At 26.6% G+C, this 20,160-nt stretch overlaps 2 protein-coding genes across 2 annotated transcripts in view; both read right to left on the bottom strand.

The window, feature by feature from the left end:
* LOC112680198 (hillarin) overlaps positions 1–14,737 on the bottom strand; it is a 50,033-nt gene extending 35,296 nt beyond the window's left edge. The window contains exons 1-2 of the mRNA XM_025550233.1: positions 14,423–14,737; positions 5,501–6,168 (exon numbers count right to left, since the gene is read on the bottom strand). Coding sequence (XP_025406018.1) covers positions 5,501–6,061 — 561 coding nt within the window. The 5' untranslated portion in view covers positions 6,062–6,168; positions 14,423–14,737. The remainder of the gene's footprint in view (positions 1–5,500; positions 6,169–14,422) is intronic.
* Positions 13,090–13,714, bottom strand: LOC112680200. The gene is made up of 2 exons (XM_025550236.1): positions 13,590–13,714; positions 13,090–13,501 (listed from the first exon to the last, which is right to left on the bottom strand). Exons 1-2 carry the CDS (start codon positions 13,705–13,707, stop codon positions 13,140–13,142), a joined length of 480 nt encoding a protein of 159 aa, XP_025406021.1. The 5' UTR covers positions 13,708–13,714; the 3' UTR covers positions 13,090–13,139.
* Positions 14,738–20,160: the final 5,423 nt, after the last annotated feature.

The raw sequence follows: 20,160 nt of genomic DNA, 5'->3' as shown, positions 1-20,160 counted from the left end.
AATCAATTTGATGTACCTAAACTATTATTTTTAGTATTCCATAAGAATTAAACCAATTTTGTTATACATCGCCTAAATTTAAAGATTTAAGATTACATCAATTAAAGACTGCAATAACTCAAAAAAAACTATTATTGAGATATCGACGCCTCAGTTCAAGGACAGCAATAACTCAAAAATATTCAGAATTGAGTTATCTACGTGATATTATTTGCAAAATTACAACGATTTTGATTCTATAACGCAATAATTTTTAATTGCATTATTCACCTCTAGAGGTCGTTTATTTCATTCTAGAACCAGTAGTTTATTAATTTGAGTTATTGCAGTCTTGAACTGAGGCGCCGATATAAAACATTTAAAGATTATTTAAAGGTTTAATTATTTATATTTTTTTACCGAAGTCATTATAGCTTCAATATTTAGTAAACTATATTTTACCATATGCTGCATCAATAATTATCATACTATTCATAATAGGTGCCCATACACGAGCGGATTTTATAACGGATTTGGTCTCTGACGGATTAAATCCTCTAAAAAGTCCTATCGTGTGTGGTGTTCTAAGGATTCAATCCGGCAGATTTAAAATCCAACGGATTTAGTCCAACGGTTCAAGTCTCTCGCTTTGCCACAGACTAAAAGACCAGGTCCGGCGGACCACGGACCTTGATAAGAAATTTTTGTTTTATTGATAACTGTTGTAGTCCGTCGCATAAATCCGCAGATCTTTCAGAACGTCTTGAAAGACCAAAGGACTAGGTCCTCAACATAAAAATCAACGGATTTCCTCCACTAACCAGCGGACATGGTCCGCTGGTGGATTCGCTCCGCGAAAAATAGCGGACTTTTATTTTCACGTTAGTGGACACGTTAAAGGACCTAGTCCGACGGACCAAATCTTTCAAGGACCTAAGGATTTAGTCCGTCAGACCAAATCCGTTGTAAAATCCGCTCGTGTATGGGCACCTAATATCTACTTATTTATAGGTACATACTCGTAATCAATATTTTTTCCTTTTATAGATACAAAAAAAAAATATCTTATGTTCTTCAAAAAAATATTTGATATAAAAATTGTATGGTACAATAAATATGAAAATCTAAATGCAAAGTAAAATATGATTGTTTCAAAGAGTTAGTTATACGAGTTTATATAATGGTTTTAATATGTACAGTCGACACTCGATGATTCGAAGTTGGTGGGACTTATGAAAAGTTTCGAATTGCTGAATGGTTCGAAATATTGAGAGGGCAAAAAAAAATTCGAACTATTGAATGTAATAAAATTAACGTTTATTTATTTATTAAAATTTTTAAATTATTTACATTTTACATACCAACTAAATTTAATAATATAATTAAGTAAATGTTTTTAAAATCAAAATTATTATTTTTTAATAAAAATATTGATTTCTGCTTCATTAAACTTAGTTTAATTTTTTCAATACTATTTTCTAAGATAAACAAAGCTTCGAAAACCTCAACACCTACTTCTGACTCGACCGAAAAGTTAAGTAATTTTTCTAATAATTAACTGGCTTCCTTTAAAGTTACAAGATATAAATCATCTTGGTCGTTTTTAACGTCTTCATCGATGTTTAATGTATGGTCCAAAATCTCTGCTTCAGGTAAAATTCCCCATACAACATCTTCATTCACATTGACATAATCAGAGAAATTTAAATTTTTTTGACCTGGCAGAAAATTCCATTGTATTGGTTCAACACATATCTGTTTCTTGAATTTCTACTGTAAATATTGATTTTTTTAGCAATTTTTTTTTAGCATTTTCTTGGCAAGTTTAACGATTCTTAATTATGCCTTGGTCGAGTGATAGCAACTTCGATATGGTGTTTGGAGGAAAAAAATTGAAGTTTTATATTAGATCAAGGCAAGGGACTGTTGTGAACTGAACGGTTGTCAAAAAACAGTAGAATTTTGCGTTTCTGTTTTCTCATATCCGCATTGAAACCCACCATTTATTAAATAACATTGTGGTTATCCATGCCTTTTTTTTTAACCGTAAGTTACAGGAAAATAACTTATACCCTTAAAACATCTAGATTGATATTTATCGGAAGTAAATAGATTGTACAATTTTATATAAAATTGTATACTAAATTATTAACGATAAGATTACAATAAATTTGGTGAATACCCTTTGATTTGCCGAGTGCTGAACGGATAAAATTTCGAATTAATCGGTAACATATATATCGACTGTATATATATCAGAATTTATAAAGGTGCAATTAGCATAAGAAATTTAACACTTAAAATGTTTTTATATAACAATACATGCGCAAGTATCAAGGGCGTACCCAAGGGGGGTTTTCCGGGCCCGGGCTCCCATTGAAATTTCTACATACTCAACGGTTTAATAGTAAATAGTATAATAATAGTATATAGTGTATTTTAATTTCCCATTACGTTCAATATATAAGGTTTATAGATTATATAATATACCTATAATGTATAAACCATACTCGTAATTATTAACAGTAATTTGTTGGTATTAAGTTAAACTATAATTATCATTACATTACAGAACAGATCAAATAAAAATGTTGGACCTCCCCATGATAAATTCCTGGGTACGATCCTGGCAGGTATATTAAAATAAACTTTATTGCATTTTCTTGGTATATATAGAAATGTATGCACATAATTATTTAATTAAAATAAAATATAAAGAACAACCCTGCTGCAATCACTGTGATGAACCTATAAAGCAAATATATATAAAGCACATACTACTAAATCGCTTATAATTCTTCTCCACAAAAACTATTCTCAAACACCCATTAATTATAGAAGAAGCATTTGGGGAACACAATACCTACTCCATTCATTAATTTTTTAGAACTACCGATATCGATACTAAAATTTAAAATAAGTTGAATTAAGATAATATGTAAAAAACAAAAAAACAAATGTAATCACCTTAATTAAGTTAAGCAACTAACTAACTAACTAACTAACTAACTAAGTAATATAAATAAACATGAATGTAGGCTAATGTTCTTTCTGTTACAGCCTTTACATCTAACAAAACAAATAAAACTATTTAATTAACATATATGTATGCGTATACATAAATTATCCATAAACATGGAGCAGCAGAGGAGGTTGTACCACTACACAGGAAATGTTCAAGTTCCTCAAGGACACAACAAATCTAATTTGTTCAATGGCAATATTACTTGTGTACAAAATAATCATCTAAACATGATTAAACGTTATATTGATTTGTATGTATTAACTAGCATATATACTATAATGTGTACAGCAAAATTACTAATTACAGTTAAATGTGAAGCATTATAATTTTTAATACGATAATAGTCTTTTAACATACGTCCTTGTAGTATTGTATGAGGTCTTTAGTATTTGTAGGCCAAAAAGACCTAACCCATGTGTTCCCGCAGAGGAAACATTTATTTATGGAATTTGTCACACAGCTATACAACGAATTTGTAATGGTTCGACGTTGCTAATACAGTATCGCTTACAGTCGACTGTTTTAGTCTTACACTCGTACTTGAATTTGTTTGACAATCAACAAAAAATATTTTAACTTGCTCAATATGGAAAAATTTATATTCAAATCAACAAATTTGGCTGCTTCTTTTTTGTGTTTTGTATCTTCTTTTTCATATATTATTCGTATTGTAATTCTATTTTAATATTTACCGTAACTAATATACTATAGGATAAATAAAGCGTGAACTAGAAAAATAAATTGCAATTGGCCTGCACATCGGAATCAGAGACAACCACAAAAATCTAAAAGAACATGGTCACTGCAATTCATTTCATCGACTATTAAACCACTAAAATAATATGTGTGTGTGTGTGTGTGTGTGTGTGTGTGTATTTATATATATAAATATATATGTATAATACTTACACACTAATGCACACATTTATAATATAAGTATTCACAATTAGGAATAATAAAACTAGATGCTTTGCCTCGGCTGAATTTTACAAAATAACTGTTGTGATTTTTAAAGGGATATCTACAATTTAGTTTAATTTTATGGTGTAAGACTTGTAGTATTAGGTACTTAATTTTAAATATTAATGTTCATATAGTTTACGGAGTAAGTTGTGTTAAGACGCCCAGTCATTCCCAACCTATTTTACGTAAATTATTTTATTTTCACCGAAGAAACTTCTATTTCCTACTTCCTGGATAGTCTAAAAATTATCTCTACCATTACTTTCTTATTCTGAAATTAGGAAAAAAAATGTAGAACAACAATAATATTTGATATATTCTTAGTTTCCTCTAGATTTAAGTAACTAAGTAAACTAACTAAGTAAAATACAATAACTTACAAAATCTACATATTTTTAAAATTCATACACTTATGAAAATTATTTAGAAAATATGATAATCATAAATAATATAAATAAGATTAATTATTTATTTTTAAACTGTATTATAACGAATATACATAATATTATGTATAATATACATATATAATTTGTAAGACTTACAATTTTGCCGAAATAGAAGAATTTTTTTCTGTTAATATTTACTATATCAAAAACTAAATAAAATAAGAATATTAAATTGAAGTATTTGACAGTAGTATGAGTACTACTATGCTTCTGACAGAAGCAGATTAACTAGGTTTCTTAGAATCTATAATAATGATAGCTTTGAGTGACATACAAATCATTTCGATAATTAGTAGATATTAAATTATATTATTATTTATAGTAGTTCATAAGGTCAACGCTTCGGAGTAGTATACCAATCTTCTACTTATATTTATTATAATATAACTGATTTAAATGCATTTAAATTATGTAAACATGCAATCTATGTTTAAATATGAAATAGGTATGGTATGTGTATATAGAGAGGTTAGATTAAGTATATAAGTACCTCTATATTAATATTCTGAACATTCCAAATCTGTGTAACACGAGATTTGAATGTGTTACGCAAAAAAAAATACCTTTCCCCAATATTTAATTGTTTCAACCACAAATGGTTCAACACATACGATGATGAGTATACGTAAGTATCATAATAATGTAATCGTTGTATTGTTTCGAGTTATGCAAATTACGTACACGTAAAACATTCAAAAAAATCTATATTATCAATTTTCAACATAACAACGTCTGTGAATAAAACAACGTTTTTAAAACGAACCAACTATATTGAATTAAATGTATACGAAATTCATCATTGGTTACCTATTGAGTTATAGAGATCTAAGTATCTCCGTTAACATTAGGAATTTTTCTTAAAATTGGATATCTACTAACTAATTGTTAATAACAAAAATAACATATGTTTAGTTACAACGTAGTTCAATTAAAATAAATAAAACAAGGATAAAATATTTACTCCTATCACACATTTTAAATTGATTGGAATGTTCAAATTTATGTTGTACTATGTATACGGGATTAACAAAGAATAGCGCGAAATGTTTAGTAGCCATAAAGTTAGGATTTGATTATAAGCGCTCACCAGATAACAGTGTATAGGTTTCTCTCGAATGCCGTTCTTGTTGGTATAAGATTTATGTAATTCGGTGGCACGTAGCGCATGGGCTATGTGCAAGGCGGAGGCATCGAACCTGCCATACTGGTAACCAGTATCCGGAGTGGATGATCCGATGTACGGGGTGGACAGTGGAGATTGCGAACGATTTGGTATTAAGCCGTTTAAGTGTTGTTTGATATTGAGTGCTTCGGCGTCGAATGTACCTTTGCCACTGCCACGTATCTGGTCATTTACGAACGTCGTAGACTTGGGCACGTTCAAGGCACTTCGAATACCCACCGATGTCCCGTCCAGGTGACCAGGACCGATTTTCGGGACGTGGCTAGAGCAGTATACCTCTTTATCTTCTTGTCGGTGCTGATTGTTGTAGTATGTTTTCAGTGTCAACTTCGTACCGCAAACAATGCACTTAAAACATCCACTGTGAAAAAACGTGAAGTCCTTCAGCGGACCGACCCGATCCACCTGGTAAACAGTCTGGTAGCAACGCAGGCACGTGCTCTCATAAAAATTTGACCGGTACATTGTGAACGAAGGTTTGACGAAAAATGATACTCCCGTTATATATTTACATTATATTAGTTGTTGGTTTGGTCCGTTTCTGTGAAAAAAGGCCGTCTAATAAATTTCACCTGAAACAACGAAAAACATAATAAATAATCGAGATACCGATAGTTAGATGTGTTGATCAGGTTGACAAGCAAGACAACAATTGAAAAAATATTTGCATGAAAGTCAATTTAAATAGAATCTGTTCTCTATAACATTATTTATACTTGTGATTATTTTCGATTTATGTTAAAAATTAAGTACTATAAAATAAATAATACTATTACTTAATACTATTCGTAATGACTTATATGATCTTCAGTCATCACACTACTGGAATTTATAAGGATTAATGCTTTCGTTGCTTTTTTTAAAATACAATTTAATTTAAAAAATTATTTTAAATAAATATTAATTAAGATTTTTAATTTATTGATAAGTATACATTATAGGTACCTATATACATTATACATACCTAATAAACATGATTTCTAGCATTATAAATTTATATATTTAATATATTTTTTCATTTTTAATAAAATGTAATATTGTGTAATTATTTTATTTACTCTTATGCAGCAATAATGCAATTATAATGGTATAAATCGCCGAAAAATTAAAAATGTGAATGTAATTCACTTATTATAAAGTTTTGGGACCCCTACTACCAGTAACATAACTGGGAAAAAATCTAGGGGGGGGGGCAATATAATATATTTATTATTACCAAAACCCTGACACCCCTCCCCTCACCAGTTAAAACATATTTTTATTGTATGTATTTTATACAGTATATCTAATTGTTTGATTTTACATAAGTCTTTTAACTCATTTTGTGGTTTAGATTAACATAAATTGTAGGTAGCAGGTATTAGGTATTAGGTATCAGGTATTAGGTACCAATATTGTTAAATAATACCTATAAGAGTTCGTTAATAAAAGGTGTTATTTATACTGTTGGATTATCTGGGGGGTGGCAAAATTATACCTTTATCTCTCAAAAAATTGTCAGGGGGCACTTGCCCCCCACAATTACGCCACTGCCTACTACATAATATCTAATTAAAATAATTCTATAAAAAATGAATTAAAACAGCAATTAGTTATATTTACAACATAATTTATAATAAAGGAGTAAAAAATATCCATCATTATAAATAGTAGTTTTATATTCAATTGAAAAAGTAAATAATATTATATATTTAATGATAAACATTTTCAAATGTTCACTTAAAAATCAAGAACTAAAACAATTAATTTTTTTCGGTTATTTGATTTTAATATTGAATAATTGTATAATTTAATACAATAAGTATTTACTCGTATACTATCAAAAATAAATTTAAAAAAATACTACTCGTATATACGAGTAGACACAGCATACGCGTATACTAAAAAATTTTCGAATATTTTTTGAAATAGAAAATTAGATATCAGCCGAGTAAATTAAAAAAATATATTTAAGGATAAAAATGGATCTCAGTATTTTGCGGTAAAATATGTAGTTTGTTATACGATGCTTATAAATGTATGTCGAATATATATAATAAATATTTTTGCGGTCCATAAAACTTTCCCATAGGTTAATATAATAATAATATAAGTATAATATATGTATAGTTGAATATTCATTGTCAAAAGTATCAAGTTAAAATAATGTTTGAAATAAATATAAAAATAACGTTTATTTATGTTGTATATAAAGTATTTGTACTTACACAGTTACACATTAGGAAATTAACAGTATGAATTATTGTATTACCATTATTTTCATTTATTTATTAAGGATGTTTCAATAATATTAATATAAATTTATTATTTAGCACCATATAACTATGAATGTTATTAAGATTTAACATATTTTAAGACTTCAATAATCCATTTTACATCATTTTTTTATATATTTTAAAGTTATTTTGATATTTTACAAAATAAAAAGTTTATTGCGTGTGTTTTATGTATGTTATAGTTATAAAAATGTTGGCTGCATCCGAATTGCATGCCAAAAAAAAAAAAAATTCCAAATTGCGTGCCATTTCTTAGAGAGGTAAGCCGTGTACCCGCAAGTTTATTTATCATGCACTCACGTGCACAACTTAACTTTATTTTGACTAAAAATCATTATGATGTGGTTGTTACAATTGAATAATTTCTAGATCAAAATATTTTTTATTATATATAATATAAATATTTTTCCGAGTAAACATTTCACCAAACTTTACTTTGTGGTCTGTTTTATAGACATACGTATCGGTCACTTAAATGTTTGTAGCTCAACTGTATTGTCTTCGTCTTTCACACGTGCAATATACAATATAATAAAAACTACCCACCTTTCTTCCATTATTATGGCAGATAAATTGGGACGATTTTTAAATATTTTTATAATATTGAAATTCAATTGATGAAAGTTGAAGATATAAATCTAAAATAATGGTCCGATCGATCTCAAATAAACATGTTGAGTCATTCATGCCAAGTTCGAATGTGTTTTCAGAATCCTTATCGCTTCAATACATCAGCGAAATGATGTGTTAAGTGTAGACAGTTTTTACTAAGTTTAATTTTTAGAAATTTTATCCAGTGAGTAAGATATAGCGTCAACAAATCTGTGAACCCGTTTAACAGTAGAATGAAAAGTGCAAAATCCAAATTGAGAATTAGGAAGAATAGATTTTTCAGTAACACATCGAAGGATACGTTTTAGTAAAAGTTTCTCCAGAATTTTAGCAAAAAACAGAAGTAAATTTATAGGTCGAAAAAAGGTTATTGAATCAGGTAGCTTATTAGGTTTGGGCACTAGGATGATGGTAGAAAATGTTCACAACATGAGAGAGTATGATAGTCTTATACTGGAATTAATAATATGAGAAAGATGAATAAAGGATTTTTTAGGTAAACGCCTACTTTGACAGTTATCAGGTCAAATCCGGGACATTTCTTGAGAGAGTATTTACTTATGGTAAATTTGATATAATTTGGTGTGAAATGTTTGATAGGATTAGATGGCAAGTGAGATGAGGAGTTAAGATAACGTTCCACAACACTAGTATTGGTTTGTGAGTAAATTTCAGGGTGAGGTTGAAATATACCAGATAGATGTGCATTAAAAAATTCAGCTTTATCAGAGTCAGAGATGACATAACTTCCATTCGGATTTTTAATTGATAGTTTAAAAGTTTTAAATTAACAAATATTTTTAATCCATCTCCAAAGATCTTTTGGTGAGGGTTTGGTTAGAAAATAAGTGAAGGTCTCAGATTTATGTTTTGCCAGCACTTTTTTAAGATGATTAGTTAATTTATTATATTTGTGCTTATGAGAAGGAAGATGAGTCCATTGAAAGTTAGCTCTAGCTCTACGTCTTTCTACAAATATATGACGAATATATTCTGGAAGAAGTGGGTTTTGAAATGAGTGTTGGGATTTTAAAGTAGAAGACCATGCCGCAGATTGTACAAATTTTGTTAAATGATTTACATTAAAATCGATGTCATCAGTTGATTTCCGTTTTACAATTAAATTTATTTGTTAGCTACAAGATCGTGAAATTTGTTTTTATCGGTAGTGGGTTTGAATAATTTAGAAAATTCAAGGCGTATCAGAGGATAAACCGCGTTGAAGTTCCCTGTACATTGAGCATCCTTTGTAACTAGCAAGATGATCTTTTTTTTGAAGGGTAGCCACAATACATTTTAGTGTGATCATATTCCTGGAAATTTTTGTACTGACTGATCGATTTTGGCTTATATGGCTCTTCAATTTTAACTTTGGTATGTAATAAAGAGGAGAGTTGAAATATTTCAATTGACTTAGGGGTTGGTTATAAATCAACAAAGAAAAGAGGTAATTGTATCTTGGTGATTCTATGGAGAACATTTATTTCGCGTCTGACTTCGAAAAGGTAAACTTCCAGTTCATCCTTAATTAATTCAGTCTAAGTTGTAGAATGAAGATTTCGGATAACAACGTGGATCGGTTCATTTTCCTTAAGTTGATAGGTATGGTATTGACCGTTTTCTTCTTTTAAATACCATCTGGATTAAGGAGTTCAAATTAATTCGTGGTTTTAAATAACTTTTGTTTTTTATTTGTAGTTAAGGTTGACGAAGACAGTGAACAATGGGTTGACGTGGATGAAGAGCTTGATAAGTGTCGTTTGCTTTTTTGCACAGTAAAACCATCGTTTGAGTCATAAGTCAATGTAAATGTTAAATTGCTGTCATTTTTTTTTTTTTTATTCAAATTATTTGAAAGATTAGACTTGGGTAGTTTATTTTGAATATTATTTGTTAGTTGACTTTATTAATAAAGTCGAAACGAATATAGCTATTGAGATCGCTTACAGCGGTCTGTAGATAAGAAGACACCGTATGTAGAGACGCAACATTAATAATATAATTTAATTTAATTCATTAATTAATTATTAAATATACGAATAATTATGAGAACGGAAAGGGACACGTTAACGCGCAATTACGATAGCACGGAGCACATACGTGTGTTCGCAACGACTGTAGGCGCGTGACTGACTTTTTATATTTGATATTTTAAATTCTTTACTTGTACTTGTATCAATTTATAGTTTAATACTCAACATGCTGAAATAATTTTCTATTCTCAGATTAATAGTTTTACGTTTAATTGTTTTAATCCTTTTTAATGCAATTGTATTAAAAATATATAAGTTGATAAAACGATAATACGTGACCATGTACTGTAAATGAATAATTATTATTTAAAAATATTTTATAATATTTATGTTAAATTCAACGATGGTAAGCCATTAATTATAGGGTATCTTTCTATAATGAAATTGTAGGAACTCTATAACCCTAGAAATTCTGTACAGCTTAGATTTTTCATAATTCTACAAAGACCAAAAAAAAAAAAAATTCATTGAAAATGTTAATAATTAATTTGTTATAGACAAACAATAAGCCTTATGAGTTAGCTTTTTAATTTCTCATCTAATTATATTTAAATTTAAATTAACTATTATTATTAATAATTAAGTAAACCTAATTTTTAAAAGATATTTTGCTTATTCGAAAATATTCATAAAATATAATTCCTAAATTAAATTAATTTTTTTTTATTATTAAAAATATAATATTTATTAATCTTAATATAGTGTACAATAAGTAAATGAGATGATTACAATTTTATAAATTATATGAAATATTATGAGGAGGGAGGATATTCAATGACAGAACCCTTAAAATTTAGTGATTTGTATTTAAGGACTTAGTTGGTCCCTGCAGCGATGTCTTTTTAACGACGGACGGATTATTCAATATATTTACATTGCCTTGAATATCAATCAGTGAATTGGAGAATGAACATTACTAAAATATAAAGTAATACAACAAAATATAGTAATTCATTGTTTTCAATTTGATAATAGATTATCCAATTATTATTTCCAATCCTTGAAGATATCAAAATATTTATAAAATATAGTATATTTTCGTTTTCTTACTTTATAGACATTAACTGAAACTATTAAAAATTGGGAAATTAATATGGAAAAAATATTATAAAAAAAGTAACATAATAAAACGTTAATTATAAACATTTTAAGAACTATTGAATGTATTTCTTGCATAAATATTTTAATTAACGAATCTTTTTATAATTATGCAACGTTAAATACATACTATCAATATCTTACAAAAATCTCTACCCAATCTTTCCGCTAGAATTTTCTAGAAAATATTCATATACGTATATATATATATAATATAGCAGGGGTGGATCTTTGGGGGGGGGGGGGGGGATGTGGCGATCGCTCCCATTAGACTTTTTTTTTTACAGATTTATTTAATATTTTTTATATAGGTATAAATAATAATTTTATAAATACTTATAAATTATGTATATGCTTGTATACTTAGGATGTTTCATAATAATAAATAATAATTGTGATCACGGTTCTATATACAACCGAGGTTGTAATCAAGCGACCGAGCTATAACCATTGATTTTATAATATACAGATAAGCTGAGATATAGGAATATTTGGGAACCGTATTTTTACGAAGTCATTAATAGGTTTGCAAATGAAAAAAAAAAGAAATGTTAAATTATTATTGTAATTAATATTTTTGAATAGTGAGTTTTTATAGGTACTTAAATAAAGGTACCTAGTTAATTATTTGTATTAAGCGTTGTACTTATTTTTCAATAAATTGGTTAAATAACGGTCAAGTATTCATTGTACTCTATATATCACTCATAAATATTCCTATTCGCCCCTCCCCCCCCTTAGCCAGTCTTCAGATCCGCCTCAGTAATATAGTAATGCAAATTAAAATTAATTTAAAGTAAACATTCTAAAAAAATATGATTATTAAAATATATTTTATACACTCATTATAAAAAAATACGTATACCAGTATACTACTAAAAATAATTCAAATATAAAAAAATAATTAGAAATGTGAAATTTAAAATTTGAGATGTTGAGAAAAGTAAAATATGTTTTTTATAACGATAATATTTTTTAGGAAACATTTTTTTATTATATTAAATTAATCAAAAGTGTCATTTATTAGAGTCCATTTACGAATTGAGTTTAAGACATTCAATCTTATAAGTTACAATAGATTCACGTGGTTCAAGTTCCGAAATTTGACAAAAAACCAAATGTTAAACTTGCTGGTGAATTTCGTGTTTGATGTGAATATTTAACTTTAAATTATGGATATTTTAATCAGTCATATAAATTAAATAAACTGATGACTTATTTTATATCAATTTAATGTATTATATATATAATTAAAATATATAAGCGCTAAGCCTTTTTGACAGTTGACAAATAATAATAACAGGTTTGAATATTAATTACAATAATTATCAACAAAAAGAATTATTAAGTAATAATTATAAAAATAGTGAAATAAAGGTATTACAAAACAACAAAAGCAAACAGTTTCGATGCAGAATAAATATTATAAATAAATAAAAAACAATATTGATTTATAATACAAGTGGTTAAAAAAGAAAAGTGAAGTCCGTATTGAAATTAGGCATCATACGTCTTAACGGCTCATTAGATAAGTAGTTGGTGGTACACGAAAAGTAGTAAAGAACGTGAGATGCATTGTGGAACTCTAAAATTTGTAAATGAGAGTAAGATCGGGTAATCTACAATACCAGTTAACAATCCTTTTAAGAAGTTTGCACCCATATTACGCCAGCGTTCCACTGATGTAGGTAGCTCAAATTGGTTGGCAACTGGAGTGTAGTCATGTAGTGCACAATTAATGTTCAGAAAGTAGCTGGTGAATCTCAAGAACCTACGCTGCATTTTTTCAATTTGGTAAGCATTGTCGATGGTATGGGGATCCCATACGATGGCATCATACTCGATAATTGGCCGGAATAATGAATAGTATAATAATAGTAATATACCTATATAATACATAATAATAGTTTAAATTAATTAACTTAAAATTCTTTAACAGTCTCATCATAATAACCAAGACTCTTAGAGCCTTACAGCAAACCATCTCAATATGAAAACCCTGGCCAAGATTGCTGGAAAGCTTGAAACCAAGGTCCAGCACAAATTCATTATAGCGAGAAATTATAGAATCATGAAGATGATAAGAGAACATTAGAGAGAAGCGGATCCTATTGAATATCATAAATTTACACTTATGTTTACGCACTTATGCTATTAATTATTTTATTGAATATTTATTAACATATAATCATTTCTATAAATATTTTTTATATACTTACATGAATATTACTAACTTTTTATAAATGTACACTGTAATTTATTGTATTATCAAGTGTTGCAGTGTTGTAAACATTAAAATAGTTTATATATATATATATATATATATATATATATGTCTATGCCTATGCAACAAACGTTTGAATAGTTACCTAAATATCAATATATGATATCTAATTATTATTAAGATATTTATTATTAAGAATTATTTAAAAACCTATTAGTAGACATCAAAAACTTATTTACTTTAAGTTTTTAGCTTATTATAAATTATATTTACAAATAAACAAAAACATATGCATCAATTAAAATCGATAGTTGTTTTTTATAATATTTACTTAATCGCATACCTTATAATATTAAAAATGTTATGTGCTCCAAAGAATAGTGCTTAGAGACTTAAACGAGGGAGCATAAAGTCTTTATATAAAACAATTATCGATTATCAAATCATCAAAATTGTATAATCAAATAACAATAAAATATTTAGAATAAACTTCCTATATTGTGTAATTTACATTAACTTTATGTAACATGTAACTTATAATGTACATAAACTAGGATGATATGTACAATTTTAAAGTAAATACCTTAGTTATTCTGAAGAACTCTTAATTCAAACGAATTTGTATTATCCACTTGTACTAGTACTACACAAATAAAACCACGACTAAATTATATTCCTCGGCCATAATTATTTCGGTGATTACCTAATTTTATTCACAAAGAAATATTAATTGAATACGATCACTAAAAAAAAAACAACCGTGAGTTGACGCACAATTATAAACACATTATTTAAACCGTTGTTATTATTTTCTAACAAAAACGGGCGCGAGACCATTACCACGACTCAATGTACACTCGACACTAACCGTGTTGCCGGAGTCGCGATCGCAAACGACCTTACCAGCGGTTTTCTGGTTATACAGTTTCACCTGTGTGGCTCCTCTCTACAATTCTACCTGTATATGCCATTGTGCGTGCAACCCCCACCGTATATACTAGTCTTAAACTCGTGTTCAGAGAACGCAGTACTCAACTATATGTTGAAAATTATATAAAAATACGCTTCACAATAATTTTGTTTCCCTCCGGCAGTATTTTTTTTAATTATACAAATTTGCAAACATAGTATTATGCATAGTACCTATACAATATGCACTTATATTTCTATAAATGATTTATGAAGATAAAATTTTCTTACATCTAATAAATTTATAAATTTCATTTATTACGCTTTCTTGATTAGATACTTGATAGAAAATAATTTACAAATTATATTTACTAATTATTTTTATGTTTTACATTATTTAATGGCTTTTACAAATAATTTATTCTTAAATTTATTTAATATAATACGATTTCAATGATTTTTGACTGTTATTATTAGCTCAGAAGCTACATAGGAACTAAAAATAATCAAAATATAAAACAATAATATAACTCATTGAACAAAAAATTATTGAATAACGCAGGTATTTATAAGTTCCGATAAATGTAACAATTTTTTCAATATTTTTAGTTTTCGTTTAAAAGAGTTTTTGAGTTTGGTTAAAAAACGGTTAGAAATTTTGTATGTCAAATAGACGAAAATAATTTTAATATATTGTAAAAATAATTAGTTAATTGTTCTAATATAGAATAATTTGTAATGAAATCGCGGTATGGCTATTCTTAAACAACGATATTTTTTAAGTTAAAAATGTTAAATATTTAAATTTTCGGTGTTAAATATAAGATACTTATTAAATTAAAAAAAAAAAATAAATAACTAATTTTAATGAGAAATCAAAAAAATATGTAAAAAAAATATGAATTAAAATTATTTATAATTAATCTAAAAATTCATAATCAACTTTATCTAACTACAAAAAATAATAGTACTATTTCCACAAAATTCTTAAATTTCTTAGTTAAAATGATTCAATTACACATTTATGTATTAGATATACTCATTGACACGTATGTATGTATGTATAATCATATATGTCAATAAAAGATAGAAAATGGTATAGTGACTATATTTTATTATGGGGTGGCACATTTTTGTATAAAAATACCTTGTTACGTTAAAAATCATGATTTTGATACCAGAAATATAATCATATAACTCTGAAAAGATACCATTAATATTCATTATTAATTTTTTTAATTTTTATTTAATTTTTTATTATTATATCATTAATAATTTAATTAAAATTAAATCATATCTTAAGTAAAAACGGATAAATACAACTTTGAACTTGATAAGAGGGTTTGAGTAATTCGACTGTTTAATAAATCAAACGAGATCTAGTTATAAGCAGACCAAACTCATGTTTTTAAAAGTTTAATAAATAATGAGTTATTTATAATAAAATCAAGAAGAATAAAATTACATTAATAAATTATTTGATATTATTGTTGGTATAATTAATTACTATTAATGAATATAGTTACCAGTTTAAGTATGTAAGTTGTACCAGCAAGTGAATATTCTATTATATATAAAAACCTTAGCATGCATTAATTTTTCATGTTTATATTATAATAATATAATTACAAGTTTAAATTAAAAATGTATTGATAATTATTGTTTCCTAGGTTTCTTTTTTTTTTTTTAATTCATTACCTCAGTTTAATTTACAAAATGGGACAACAAAAACAACGGTAATTACACATAGATACATCTTCAAATTACTGATTTTTTCTATTAAATAATTTATATCATATGATACTTATATGCTTAATAATTGTTTTATAGTAGGTATAATAACAATTAATTTAAAAAGTGAGATAAAATAAATTACATCTACTTAAATTATTATGTATAACTAATACTTATATATAATATTATAATAAATTAACAAAACAACTCTTATATTTATATTATTTATGTACAAGTATAATTAATAATTGTGCAAAAATATACCAGCTAAGCATTATGATTTATTGTTAGGTATTAAATACAAAAATGATAGTTAATTTAACTAATTTGATACGAATGATTTATGTATGAATAATTGGAATCCATGATACTATTTTTATGGTCCAAAATAATGAATCTACGTATATTTTAGACGTAAACATTTTATTTAACGCTCCAATACATGTCCAAATTACGTCAGTGCAATGGTGTATCTTATTTACACATATATAAAAAGGACTTGATTTTCAACAATTGATGATTACCTTCCTACCAAAGTATGGACACGCTGTAAGCCTATACATGCACAAACTGTGAAATATGTAAATCTGTATCGGATGTAAGCTGCAGGTATATAGTCGTACAGGTAAACAATATGTTATGATATATATGCACTAGACTAAGTTTATTCCAAACGAATATGATTATGAATGCGTATACCTAGATACATATATAGTTGCGTGACATTCAATTCATATGGACCGTGAAAACAAAACATAGCCATGAAAATGTTAGTGTGGTTATTTATATCCGGTCAGCTATATTATTACAAATAAATATGTTTATAGGTATACGTATTTACATATTCATAATACCCATATTTATAACCAACTGTTTATAATAAATTCGTTTTATATAAAAAAATATTAAAAACATTAATTTTGTATTTTTACTTTTTTATTAAGTTTAAGCTTTATTTTGAATATTGGTATAAGATAAACAATCAAATAATTAATTACTGAACATTGTAGTAATATCTATAAGTACGATTATGTTAGGGATTATTATTAAATTATAAAATAATCAAGAATACATACAACTATATTGATCAAATATAGTTCAAATTTATGAAACAACTTGCAACTTGAATAATTGCAATGCTTTATTAAATTATTTCAACGTAAAAAATTGAAGTTATTCATTTTTCTCTGTTCTACAATAATTGTATGCTAAACTTAATTAAATTAAATTTTGTAAAATATTTTTGCTTTTTTTAAAACTGTTAAACAAGAACATTATAATTATAATTAAAAACCTAAATTAAAATGTATTATGGAGCTATTTTAAATTAAATAACGTTACCAGTGAAATATGTAAATAAATATGATAATATAATGTTCTAAGCTTTTGTAAAAAAATTATATTTTGAGAAAGTGAATTTTAAATAAAGGATCAAGAGTTCAAAACTACACATAAATTGCCAAAAATGAATTCTAAATATTACTTTAACCTAAATCCTAATTACTTAACCTTCCGGAACAACTTAACATTATTACATTTATGACTATATAAAACAATTATTTTATTATAATAACAATTTTAATTTATAAACTTTAACAATTAAAGGAAAGTATATTTTATGGTTTTATTAGTATCGATTGTTTTAATGATTGATTGGCTTTTGTAAAAATTTTAAAATCTACACTGCTATGAGAGATAACGGATATTTTCATATTTTAATAACCAGTTTCAAAACTTAAGGTTTATTTAAAAAAAAGTAAAAACTAATTATGTAGTATAAAAATGCCAATTTATTTTTATTTTTTAATTATTCTCTTTATTAGAACTCATTACGAAAATCGATTATTTTATGGTGCGATTAATCATTTAATCAGGATTAATCAGGTGACAGAAAATTTAAATAAAAATAAAAACCTACAAGTAGAATCGTTCAAATACATTATATATTTTAAGTAGAGGCTTAGGAGTCACCCAAACTCACACCCATTATTATCTTCTATATTAGTAATTAGTGATAACAATTTTTTTTCACTTGTGATACTTGTATATGAATATAATATAGGTACGTATTAAATATTTTTGACTTCTATGCAACTATTTTCAAAAGTGGTTCATAAATATACTTACATACACATTACATATGACTGTACATTACACGTTTTACAAATCTACTTTAGTAGGAAACGAATTATTATTATTACCTTGATTCTATTCCCACCATCTCTTGCAATCAACAATATAATATCTGTTCGTGTGTATATATAATATGAATGTATATGTATTTATATACATACATATATGCTTACAAATTATGTAACAATGGGAAAAAATACTCACTATATACTACCTGTAATGAGACCACCATGCCGCGTATTGGCCAACTGGCAACTATACACAACTATTTAACACACATATTATTCTTTAAGCACCGACATCTCAGCGTGGCAAAGAAATGCTGCAAATTACCGTAACATTAATTGTAATATAATAATTATTTACAAAGCAATTGTAAACTTTAATACTTATTACAGTATATTGTCATTTAATATTAAATTTTTTTAATTAAATTGAATCTTTGAAAAAATATCGACTCCAAATAAGTAAATTAAAAAACATCAACCAATGCTTTAATTTTGGCATAAATTAATTTGCTTAAGCGATTATTTTAAACGTTATAAATTCATTATAAATTTAGTATGAAATATTTACTTTATCCGTAATATAATCTTAGCTTAACAACAAAAAAAATTGTACACCGTATCGAATACCGGTTAATCTAAATACTCATCTTGAACATCTATAAAGTATATATTATTATTGCTGGTACATAAATAAATCGATGTATTGTTTCTATTATGAAAACTGTATTGTAAAATTCTACAAATAAATAAATATTAAAAAATTATAGTTATATACCTATTATAATTTTCAGTTTTTAAACCATTGATTTTTATACAAGTACTGATTTTTATGTAGTCAATAATTTTAGTTTTTCACAATAGACATTTATTTTTTTTATTTAAAAATTGGAAAACAAACATTTTTCATTCGTAGGAATGAGAAAAGGACCTATTTTATAACTTATTTTTTCTAATCTAAACCTAATATTTTTTTGTTACCAAATTAACGCCATTGTGTATTAATTTCTTTTTGAAAGAAACGTTTCATACACTGTATGTATTTTGTGTCCCAGACCACAACGTCAGCTAGCAATGCAGTAGGCGTCCATGTTGGTGCTGGTAGTGACCTTAATTGGTATTGTGGAGTGGTTCCCTAAACGCCTCTTTAAATTTAAAAACAATTTAGATGGCAGATAAATATTTCGTTGTATAAACACACGTAAAAAAGTTACCAAGTGAATATATATTGAACCAACATTTATTAACTATTAATTGAAACACACGGCAATAAATATTAATATAATCTATACGATGAACCTGTTTACCCTACATTTCCGTCTGATGTACATTGCATATTTTACTGTCATATTGGTGACGCTGCGTACCTATGCTTTTCAATTATTGCAAAAATCAACTATTCGATTTATATTTTGACATCAATGAAAACGTTTATATGTGAATAAATAATTTACATATTATAGAAATTAGTAGATAAGTATTATTTATTTGAGAAAACTATATGTAGATTGATTGTTAATAGACAAGGAAGTGCATAGAA

This window comes from Sipha flava, unplaced genomic scaffold (assembly GCF_003268045.1).
Source record: "Sipha flava isolate LNK unplaced genomic scaffold, YSA_version1 174_pilon_pilon, whole genome shotgun sequence".
NCBI classification, from domain to species: Eukaryota; Metazoa; Arthropoda; class Insecta; order Hemiptera; family Aphididae; genus Sipha; species Sipha flava.
This window is presented reverse-complemented; position numbering and strand designations above follow the sequence as displayed.